Source organism: Musa acuminata, chromosome BXJ1-1, assembly GCF_036884655.1.
Source record: "Musa acuminata AAA Group cultivar baxijiao chromosome BXJ1-1, Cavendish_Baxijiao_AAA, whole genome shotgun sequence".
Classification (NCBI taxonomy): Eukaryota; Viridiplantae; Streptophyta; class Magnoliopsida; order Zingiberales; family Musaceae; genus Musa; species Musa acuminata.
This window is the reverse complement of record NC_088327.1, coordinates 20,237,782-20,249,810: the sequence shown is the minus strand read 5'-3', so window position 1 is coordinate 20,249,810 and position 12,029 is coordinate 20,237,782. Positions and strand designations below refer to the sequence as shown.

The window sequence follows — 12,029 nt, the reverse complement described above, 5'->3', positions numbered from 1 at the left end:
TCCCTTCGTCTACAATCTTGCGTGAGGGTTGGCTACCCTTCTCCATTATGCATAAGGCTAGTCCCCCTTCATCATGTATAGGACAATCCTTCATCGGTTCCGATGTACATCGTTATCGTAGGTTGTTAGGTTTCAATACGTATGATGTTCTACGAGCTAGATTGAGAGAGACGGGAGGAACCGGCAGAATGATTATTTAAAAGAAATTATTCGAAATTCTTTAAAATACATGCGCTACATGAAAATTTAGAGAAGATATTTTTTCGGAATTCGTCTTTTAAACAAGGTAAATATATATTATTTATAAAGTTGGGACGGGCACGGCCAAACCGCAGGAAACCCCACCGCCACAATGGAGTTCTCGACCCGCGACGTCGGTGCGTGGAGTGAGTCGCTCTCTGCCTACGAGGGCCGCCTCGCCCTCCTCCGGAAGCCTGACCTCCTCCCCCTCGATGCCTTCTACCGGGCAGAGCTCCCCGTCCTCCTCCGCCGCAGGGAACCCCGCCCCTTCCTCACCAAGCCGGAACTCCGCCGCATCATGCAGTGGAAGCTCTCCCGAGGCAAATGGAGGTTCTACTACCATTCCTGTCTTTCTTATCCTCCTATTGCTCATTGATGCCCTCGAATTTTAGGCCTCGGTTGCTGGATTACGTGTCGTCGCTGGACGAAGCGTCGGTGGACTCCGCCTCGCGGAGGGCGTTCGCGGCGCTCCCGGACCTCTCTAAGGCCGTCTCGGAGCTTACGGTGCTGAAGGGAGTCGGGCCGGCGACGGCGTCCGCTGTTTTAGCTGCCTACGCGCCGGATGTCGCGCCTTTCATGTCCGATGAGGTGGGATTAAGGATAGGTTAGAAGAGCAAAAGGCTAATGTCTTTTGCTCTGTGCTTGTTGCTATCAGTGATAATTAGATCTGATGCAATCTTTGTTGATAAAAAGGCTATGATGGCCGCGATGGGGAACGTGAAAGAGTATACTTTGAAGCAGTATCTTGCATTTGCCGAGAAGCTACAGACGAAGGCAAAGGTCTATCTCACATACTCTGCCCTTAACGTAGTTGGCAAACATGCTGTGAACATTATGCCTTTTTTCGCTAGATATAAAGAATAAATGGCATTTTAGCAAGATGTTAAGGTTAGTTTTGACCCCATAAAGCGTGCAATTTCTATTCATTTTGGGAAAGATGACTTGACTCCTATGTCAAAACCTTCAAATGGCGATCAAACATATTATTCTGAATTTGCTAACTGGGACGGGAGACCAGTGTTGATGTATGTGATACCACAATCATTTCACTATACTCAGTGCCCTTACGCTAGGATGTATTGTAAAAAACCTATTGATAATATAAAATCACCTCCTAAGACACTTTTAAAATTTTTGGCACTAAAAAATGGGCATGAAATGACAAGTGATTTTTATTATGTAAGCGCCAGCATTTTAATTTTGGTCTTCCCATCCTTTGCCTTAGACTTCTTAATCTTCTCTTGCTCGTGTCACCTATCTTCTCAGCAATTTGATGCATTGCAGTTTTTCTCTTTGTCTAGCATTTCCCCTAGGATTCACCATAATGTTTCTTATGGAATTTACTCAATTCACGAAACAACATGGTGTATTGTCACTGTTAGCTTTTTTGCCAACATAAGGCTCTGTGATGTTCACCTTATTGCTAGCATATTATTTTTAACAAAAAATTGATTCATTTTGACATTAACTGTGGTACTTCATCTTAATTATTATTATGTATATAAATTCTTGGTAGGTCTCAGACAATCCATATATACTGATGATATTTCACTTTCATCGACTAAGATTGTCTCATTTTTATATGTAGCTTCTGGAAGGCCTATATATATATTTTTTAAATTTTAAGTTGGGGATTACTTGAATGACCACATAACCATCTGTAGAGCAAAATATATCACAGACAAAAGCTTGGACTTGCATAATTTAATCTGACTAGGTAAGTACAGCCCACAGTGTAGGTCTATGGTGTTCACTTTATCTGGAGCTACTAAAGCATTTCCGTTCCTCAAAATTATCAGACAGCTATTTAGGTAAAAGGGAAAGAAAAATTCTATATTTTTTATTTGTCTTCCCATACTTTTCAAGCTTATGCAGTATAACGCAGGAAATTTCACATGAGTTGAGATAAAATCCTCTTCAAATAAATTGTTTGTTTTTGCCTGAACATATATATTTTAGCTGCTGCTTTCTTTGAGAAAGTCTTTGCAAAACTGGTGCTGATAGGACCTCTTATACTTGAAGGATTTAAGTGCTGAAGGGATTATTTTCACTCCTTCTGATGTCGAGAGAGCTTTGTGGAGCTCAGCAGTAGGTTCCAAGTTGCTGAAGTCTCCACCAAAAGATGATTTAGAGGCTGGTGCCAGGAAAAGCATTAAGAGGAAAAGAAAATTTTGACTCGAGCTAAAGTATCTTTCACTTGCTGTGGAGCAACTAGACATAACTTCCAGTACACTTGTAAGCTGTAATATATTTACATCACCAACTTCGTCTCTTAGCTTTCAATGTGATGCTTGGGTGAGATCATCTGATCCTTTATCTATATATAGTCTTGAGGGTTTTGTGCTGTTCAAGGGATTATGTGGATACTATTTTTTAAATTACACACTCGATCATTCTACTATATATGTGTGCATGCTTGCGTGCATTTGTTCATAAGTAATATTTGAAAGTCAAAGAATGGTGAAAGTGGGTCAACCAAAGAATGTGATTTGATGGTCCTGTTTCTACTCCAAGGATCAATCTACATGAGACCTAGCTTTTAGTGCTATAGTTTCATAGGTCAGTAACATAATCAATTTGATGGTCATACTGTTCCTAATTGAATCTAGGCGACACAAAATCAAGTCATAACATGATGTGATATAAGCATTAGCTGCATATCCACTTGCAAGTTTAATTGGTAGTAGATTTGAGCACAAGCACCTAGTAACACCTTGTTTCCATGCTATTGTTTGTGGCAGGGTTAATGAGATGGAATTTTCCCTGGACTTCAAATGGTTCCAGGATTTGGCAATTGCTACCTGTTAACCATGTCAGCTAGTTGGCTGTGAAGCCTTTGACTCCTTTTGGTGATTAGAAGTGGATATATATACCTTGCGTCTGTTTATGAGTGTGAAACAGAGACAGGAAAGCATTCCAGCTGAACTGTTGGCTTGAGATTACACTTATAATCATCTCATGTTGTTTTATTGATTTAGGTATAGATCAATTTTATAGTTAATGAAGGAAATGTAAACCTCTATTTTGGATGACTAAGAAATCAGAAATCTTGTTTTCAAGTCCTTTATATGCTAAAAACCTTCTTGTAGGTATTGTATTTTAAACTAAAAAGTCCACATTTCACTCATCCACTTCTTTTTCTCTTAGAACAATAAAAAAGTTCCATGTCAATTCTTACGTATAACTCATCTGTTTTGATGCCAACAAAAAAATGGGAGACCTTCATGGATGAACCAGAAACAAGCTGCTGATCATGCCCTCAGCCTTCATATACCATGTGATGAATTCATCCAAAAAAAAGGAAGACAAAGGTTAAAAATGTGATGGTATACATCCGACATTCTTCATGATTCAAAAGCCCATGAAATCTTTGAACAGATTCTTGAAGGATTCTGTACCGCCAGACAAACTTTCATGAGCTGAACCTAAAAGTTAAGAGTGATCTAAGGCCACCTACCAATGAATTAGTAAAATTCAGCTCTGTGGAAGTTTCTTCAGGAATGGAACTCATCATGCCATGCACCTCCTAACTGTTGTCAAAAGTCCAATCAGTGGAGAATATGAAGACAACCATGCGAGTCCTGCAAAGAAATGGCTTCTTCTTACCTGAGAAATATTGGTCTGTGAGAGGAAGGCTTGCAGCAAGTCCCCTGGACTGGGAGCAGTGCAGAACATTTCAGGTTGAGTGACTCTTTGTGATGTTGATTCATACAAATGAGGTTGGAAGCTGCTCATTCCTGGACCAAATGCAAGAACAGCTGAACCTCCATAGCATGAATGGACCTAAATGACAGAAGGTAAAAGAAGAAAGATTTTTCAGGTACATAAGAAGAATAGTGAGCTTTCATTAATCATTTTTATCTTACATCTCCAGAAAGAGTTTGATCAAGATCAAAGTTCAGTTCTGGATCTACAGTCGCAAGCTTCATTGAGAGGAACTGTGAATTCAAGAACAGCAACAGCAGATGCTGAACTCAGAGAACAGATGCTGAGGGATGCCTCTTAAGGTCAGGATGAAACCTTTCTTACTGTTACAGTGGCATTAACAGGTCTCAGGAACTACCTCAACTTGGCGTTGCAATGACTGCACATAATTGATGATCTCCTCAAGCATCAATGCCTTGCCGTTAATCTGCAGCATCAGAAGATGTTTGTAGCAACAATTTTGGAGCCAATAAGAAAGCATTAGTTACCTTGCTGCACCCTGGAACAAGATCCTGGAGAAGTCTCATCCTTTCACTGATCTTTTCCCTTCTAATCTGCATACTTAGCAATCTGGACTTAGAGAAACTGAGAGCAATGATGCAGAAGGATGCTTCAGATAGAAACCTACTCTTTCTGCAAGGCTGTGACTGTTGGTTGCCTGACCTCGCTTAGCCCTGACATGAGTGCAATCATTCTTGTGATTGTTGCCACCTCGTTTGACTTCATTCTTCTGTTCCTTCCCATCTTTCCCTGTCGCAGCTTTGCCAGACTCAAATGAAACATCATGCTGTTCTTCAGCCTTGAAAAGATAGAAATTGGTTGACTTCATAAGTTTGTTAGTATAACGAGAAGAGACAGAGAACTCATCTTACTTGAACTCTTTCCTCTAGAGACTGGGATGTTGAAGCACCACACTCGGCTTGACTCTTCCTCTTGTTTCCTTTGATGTTTGTCTCAGTGATACGCTTGCTACTTGCAGGGACATGTGGATGGCAGGGAGCAAAAGAACTCTTGTCTTCCTGAGATCTTCCATTGTCACAGGATGAGAGACCACCATCAGCAACCAAATCACCTGTTTCTTGGTCTAGGGGTAATCTAATGTGGTAAGAAGATATCATATGTGCCTCGTTAGAATCCATCTGTCGGACCACTGCAGCCAGGGGATCCCAGGTGTTTCCTGAGCTCTCTTGGGCAACTCTTGCAGCAGCACAGGGAGCCATCAAAGTGGATGTTGTTGATGTTCCAACAACATTCTGGGATTGTTGAGTGGAATACATCTGAAAGAGAAACTAGTTCATTCTAGGCATCAACATTAGCTACCCATGGAGATTTAAAAGTTGAAATCATCTGCTGTGGGAAGCAGAAGTAACTTTTTTTTATTTAGCTAAAGAGATGGATGAATGCTGACTGTTAATTTCCTGCAGGACTAAACAAGGAACAACCACCCATGGCAGCTTTATATCAAGAGGTGAAAAAGCAAAAGCAGTTCCCAAGCAAGAATCCTATACACAACAAACTGGTAAGAGATGCACATGTAATGTTCATAAAATGACATATATACAGAATGTTAACCTTTCATCGTAACATGCAAAATAAAAAAAATTCTGCTCATTAAGTAATTTTATATGCTAGTTGCTATCTACCCCTGTTCTTTTTTTTCTCTCTCCTGAAGGTCTTAAACATATCACCACTTATCATGGTATTTTGGACCAATTTAGCAATCCAAATTAGGAATTCCAGAGGAATCGAAAGGCCATTTTTAACTAGAGAGAAGAATAGAAAAAATCACAAGGGAAAAACATTCCAATGGCATTCAAGTAGGTTTCTCACAGCATACATTTTTGCATGAACCTTGGCAGAAATTTGAACACTTCTGAATACCCCTTTTTTCTTTCTTTTATTTTCTGAGAAAACAGAGCTGAATAACTAAATTAGATTTGTGATAGGGACAACAACAAATTACTTTTGAAACCTTGTGCAACTAGAAAGGGACAGGAGGGGAAGTCTTTGACCTATTTCCAGCTAAGGGATCTTTGTGGAAACAGCCATCAGAGACTCAATTCTGCAGAGTTCCTAAAGAAACTACTGTTACTATATAGGTATCTGAAAAACTGCAAATAAAGAGTGAACATGGCTAGAGACAGGAGCTCTTACAAAATTACCTAAGTATCAGAGTAAATGTCTTCAAGCTCCAGCTCCACTTCAGAAAGAAATGGAAGTTGTGGTCTCTGCTAAATCCAACGAAAAGTAACATGAAAACCCCAACACAAAAATCCTATCTCCATGGATATCCTAACCAGTTTAATTCATGAAGAAGAAAGATTGTCAAGCAGCATAAAACAAGATCCCAAGACAGCAACAGATTACCAACAAGCAGCAACAAGTTGAAAAGAAAAAGGAGTGGTGTTTGCTTCACTCCGGAGAGGTGCTACTTTTGTTGAAGTGGGGGAGCTTAACCACTGCCAACTGCTCTCAGCAATCTATTCTTTTCAAAAGCCAAACTTAAACTAATCTAAACTGAGGCATGCAAGATCTTGTGGCATGTATTAGGTGGCTCAAAAGTGAGACTGTGGGAGAACTTATCCTACTGTTGTATCCCATTGTTGTTCTACTGCTTTTTAGGGGGTAAGGTTCTTCTCTTCCACACAAAGGTTTCAAGCTCGTTTCTCCAAATGCCAGCCAACATAACCCTTTTCCTCTCTCTCTCTCTCTCTCTCTCTCTCTCTGAAACATGTGGAATCTTAAGAGATTTTTACCTTCTTGTCCTTTACGCATCTAAAGCGGAGTTTGCTTGGAATTGGATGCTGGAACATCGTCAAAGGAAAGACATGAGAGAGTTAACCAGATTACCATCTCAAACCATGGGTTTTGTTCATGTGTCAGCAGTCATGGAACTATGGATGACACAGATTTGGAATTTGAATGATGGCTCAAATCAAAACACAGGATCAAGGATCAATCAGATGGTTTGGGATGTACCAAGGGAGTTTTCAGGAAATATCATAATTAGCATTCATTACATACAAGGTTAATATCTCTCATTGTTTTGTTGAATCTAAGCAATAAAATTTGGAAGACACGAATGAATTCCATATATGAAAGATGTACTTCCAACTCCAGAATTAACACAGACATATCTAACCAATATATCTCGATCCAGCAAATCCATTTCTGCCTGCTTGCGGTAAATATTCGCAAAGAACGGAACGTACATCTGCTTGCCATGTTCCTGTCCGAGGCATGCAGCAAGTGTTCGACCAATTGCCTCCTCAACTCAAAGACAGGTATTTTACGACGCATCCCGCAAGCAGCCGACACAGATCTGCTGCCGGCAGTAAAAGATGCGGTCCACGGCCACAATGATGGAACCAAAGAACAAAGCACGCACCAGCAAAGAACTGCATGCCTTCTCGCCTGTGGATGGAGGGCATTGGGATGCATCATGGCCTTGCGACGACCTTTTCCTGTGCCCCACAAGCTTTTCGGTGCGTTGCGGTTGAATCCCCATGGGCAAGCATGCATCCACAGAAAGTTGCCACCTTTCTCGGATTTGGCAATGCACTCAAACACTGCCTCTTCACGGTGCAAATCGTATCATCAGTTCAGAAACGAACTGATGTTGTGAGGTCTGCCACCGACGAGGTTGAAGAAAGAAGAATCATTCACACACGTAAAACTTACATAGAGTTACACACGCGAGAAGATACTAATGCTTATAAATGTATTGGATCGTTTTCTAATAGCTTAAACTCATAAGATTACTCATCCTAAATATGTTTGATTCACAGAAACTCTACAAACACTCTCTACCTGAATAATTTTCTTTCATAATTCTTTTCTTGGACTATTATTTCTTTCTTCGTTTAAACGAAAGTATTTTAATTTGAACATCGGAAGAAGATCTCGTCGACCACACTCCACTTCTTGTAGGATTTTCCTAGAAAGCATCTCCAGACTACACCGAAAGCTCGAGTCTACCTCGGCTTATTTTGTTATATTATTACTTTGATATATTATTTGCCATAACAAAAGAAAAACATAATATCTAAAGGATATATGTTTTATCTAACTTCTCTTCATTCTCAACTCCTGTTATGACGACCCTATCATCACCATGAACACAGAAGCCAAATGACGAGCAGAAGCAATTTAACTGCAACAAATAACCTATCACAGGGTGTTGTTTGTGTCAACTTCACTCCATTCCAGCAAATGGAATAACAAAAGCAAATAACTCTGATCATGAACAGTCTACTTGTCTTCAAGAAGAACAACAGCTGTTTGCTTGTGCTAAAGATAATAACCTGTTGTTCATGTAGAAAACTTGAATCGGGCCAAAATCCTCATTATTGTTTGATGAATGGGCTTATTCCGACCATTCCCAACTTTTCTTCTAGAGCTGGTCTAGGGCTCTATCTCACAGAGAAAAGGATCCTTTTCACACATTGAAAGTTTATAAAAATGCATAAATCTTAATATAGTATATGGATCTCTCAAAAATATTTAAATCCTTCACATGTGTAGTCCTGTTAGCATCAATCTAATTAAGTTTTGATTTAAGTTAAAAAATAATAATTCTAAATACCTAAAATTTCCTACTAGAATTGAGATCACTAAGACATTAATAAATATTCTAAACTAATTCTCTACTTCAAAAAGGAAAAAAAATTGAGTTGGGAATAAGTTTAATCTGATTAATTCTTTACTTTAATTTATAGGAGTCTTTTATTTAGGCCAGAAATGCATATGTAACACTTTGGTAATTAATTATTGTGCACAAAAAAAATCCTTAATTGAATTTAATTTATTGAAAACAAATTTGGTAGGTAGGGAGTAACCTATAATTGGAACCATTCAAACTAGATTTACATACAAATGCATCACAATTTCTTTCTTGGTACATCCCAAACCATCTGATTAATCCTTGATATTTAGGATAATTAGTTTTGTAATGAATTTAGGATAATTTTATATAAAAAATAATATATATATTTTTAGAATAGGTGTAACTCGAGTATAATATTGCTTTGATAATTTAAGATAATTTTATATAAAAATTAATATATTATTATGAATAACTTGAGTTTTTTAGTTTTATGATGAATTTAAGATATTTTTATATAGAAACTAATATATATTTTAATATGTTATGTGAATGGGTGTAACATGAGTATAACTTGAGCTTAATGATTAATCTAGATAATTTAAAATATTTTTTAGGATAACTCAAGTTTTTTAAGAGTAGGAGAAGAAAAAAAAAAAAAAAAAAAAGGAGGAGAGGAGAGAGGGAGGCAGTAGCATAGGAGTAGAAAGAAAAAGTGGAGAATGGGGAAGAGGGGTGAGGGAGGTGTTGGGTCCAGCGCATAGGTGGATGGGTTGATTTAGGCATTGAGCCCAAATTTAATTTATTAAAAAAAATAAAAGAGAAGCGGAGACATTCGTGAGAGAGAGGTATTAGTGTGTCCTACAAGTCAATCACGTGAGTGATAGTACGTGTGACATGATACATATTCTTTTTACTTATTATATTTTAATATTTTATTATTTTATATTACTTGGTGTATATATGTATATATATTGTGATGTCTATGGATCTGTGTAATGGAAATTAGATCATGAGGAGGTCACGATAATGAGATCGATTCACCTTTAAACATAAACCATAAATAATCATGATCATAGGTTACTCGAAAGGGACATCGAGATAACTGGACAGATTGGTATGCTGTATACCTATCCATATGATAGAGGCAACTGGTCTCATAGTTGCTCGTGTAGGGACATTAGGGCTATAGTGCAGGTACTCATTGGAGAATGAGTTCACTAATTAATCCGCTCATAGAATCTAGATAGTTAATGATACCTTACTGTCAAACAGTGATTTCGTTATCCCAATGGTGTACTTGATCCTTAGACTTGAGACACTAAGGATGTCTTGTATGAGTACTCCACTCTTTAATACCAGACTTATAGGCCTTGAAGTTTCAGATCTAGCACAACCGATCATCGGGAGTGACAACCAACCTTTTGAGGACTATTGAGTGTCGATAGAGGATTATCCACTCTTGGTGTCATGAGAGAAATATCCTATATATTCTTGCTCAGACAAATCCATGACCAGGGTCATTCGGATTGAGAGAGAAAGAGTTCTCCGGGAGAATCCGATTAGAACGAGACTCGAGTAGAAATCGTATGAGTCTGATAGCACCATGCCCGGGATATGATCTTTGGGATATTAGATAGATGAGAGACTATAGGTATATGGTAACTAAGGATAGATAGGTCCAGAGGATTGGATTCCTCTGTATCGTTTGGGGACTGTGGCGTAATGGCATAGTACGTCCGTAGTCGATGAGTCGAGTGAATTATTATGAAGATAATAATTTATTAAGCCAGAAGGAGTTCTGACAAGTATGACTTACGCCCAGCTCGATATTGGGCCTAGAGGGTCACACACATATGATAGACATTAGGATAAGTAGAGGTTCGGATTTGAGAAATCTATCATAGCCCTTATCTTATTAGATAGATATCCAATAAGCCCATAAATTATTAGATCCTATGGATGAGATACAATAAGAGCTAATGAAAGATTATTGGATAGAGATCCACTAATATAAGAGGCTTGGGTAGTTGGATAGAGATCCAATACCCAATAGGGTAGGATCCATTAGGGTTAAGTTGATAGGGGCCTCTATAAATAGGAGGGAACCAAACACCCATAGACTAGAGGTTTTTGGTTGCCACCTCCAATTCTCCTCTCCCTTTCTACTCCTCAGATAGTAAATGTGGAGTTTTGGGCAGCAATTTGAGAAGCGTCGTCGTAGCCCTGTTATGTGGATTGCCACTAAAGAGGAGGACGTTTGGCTTTATTCATCCTCTCTTACAGATTTGTAGGGAGTCAGGGATATCTGATCTCCCTAGATAAAACATAATCTTTCATATACACAGCTTTTGGTTTTGTAAATTTTGAGCATCAATCTTCACACGACGACGAACACCATTTTGGGAAATCTAAGAAATTTGTTTTCAATTCTTCCGCTGTATATGTGATGTCACCCCTAGATTTCCCCATAATGGTATCAGAGCTAGGTTGTTCGTGTGAAAGATTGATTTTAAAGTACATGTGTTGTGTTTTAGAAAAGCTTTGGACGTCAAAATTATTGATGTAATGCAAGAAAGGGCAACAACTATTATTGCCCTTGTAGATGGTAGCACTGTCATCTACGTGCAGGCGCTTGCTGCCTACTTGTAGTAGGCTTGTGGTCGGTGGTCGATAGCCTACGAGCGCTGCCTACTGGTACACCACCCACAATAGCAGTGCCGGTCGCGGGTAACTTGCCCATAAGGGCAAGCCACCTACGGGGCGGTGCTCGTTTGCGGGTGACTAGCCCGTTGGGGCACCCATCTATAGTGGCGACCAGCCCGCATCAGCCCGCAAGGGCGCTCGCCTACGGGCTCTAGCCATCTGTGAGCACGGGCAGTACCCCCTCCCCACGTAGTGGCTACTGTCGGCGGTGTGGCGGCAACCACAACGCAGCAGCAAGGAAAGAGGGTTAGGGTTTTTTTGGGGAAAAGATAGTTTTGCCCTTTAGAATTTTAAAATTTTGAGTTTTGTTCTTTCTATCCAAATTACCAAAATACCTCTCATAATTCAAAAAATTTCCTACATGAATCGAATTTCAAAAATATTAATTAATTAAAAAATTTAATTAATTAATAATTATTATAATCTAATAGTCCTACATGATGATGATGTGTACATGTGATGTTTGATGTGGACGGATGATCATGAACTGTGTGATGTGTGTACTTGTGATGTGATTATTATTATTATTATTATTGAGGCTTGTGAGTCTCTATTTTTCTCGTTTATTATCGGTACTACATGTCTATGATTAAATTGTAATCACACAAGGAGGTACAACGGGAGCGTGGAAGCGATAATAGAACCCACGAGATGAATGATCGCGATGCGTGGAGATGCATCGAGATGCTGATAGAACCGATAAGGACGAGAAGGATAATAAAAAATATATCGCTGCACACATAGATCTTGATGTGAATGATTAGGCCCACTGGCT

General features: G+C 39.1%; 2 protein-coding genes across 3 annotated transcripts; one reads left to right on the top strand and one right to left on the bottom strand.

Moving 5' to 3' along the window:
* The first annotated feature begins 312 nt into the window (after positions 1–312).
* LOC103999426 (uncharacterized) lies at positions 313–3,367 on the top strand. 2 transcript variants are annotated; one of them, XR_010514516.1, is made up of 5 exons: positions 313–570; positions 633–828; positions 934–1,020; positions 2,263–2,475; positions 2,982–3,367. XR_010514516.1 is itself a non-coding variant. In XM_009421185.3 (4 exons), exons 1-4 carry the CDS (start codon positions 353–355, stop codon positions 2,413–2,415), a joined length of 654 nt encoding a protein of 217 aa, XP_009419460.2. In that variant the 5' UTR covers positions 313–352; the 3' UTR covers positions 2,416–2,641. The 2 variants fall into 2 exon arrangements, 1 of the variants encoding a protein (XP_009419460.2); XM_009421185.3 differs by lacking the exon at positions 2,982–3,367 and having other exon boundaries at positions 2,263–2,641.
* LOC135586368 (transcription factor BC1-like) lies at positions 3,360–5,800 on the bottom strand. The gene is made up of 8 exons (XM_065188809.1): positions 5,783–5,800; positions 4,818–5,222; positions 4,574–4,744; positions 4,434–4,499; positions 4,304–4,372; positions 4,107–4,178; positions 3,847–4,023; positions 3,360–3,770 (listed from the first exon to the last, which is right to left on the bottom strand). Exons 2-8 carry the CDS (start codon positions 5,220–5,222, stop codon positions 3,735–3,737), a joined length of 996 nt encoding a protein of 331 aa, XP_065044881.1. The 5' UTR covers positions 5,783–5,800; the 3' UTR covers positions 3,360–3,734.
* Between the last annotated feature and the right edge of the window lie 6,229 nt (positions 5,801–12,029).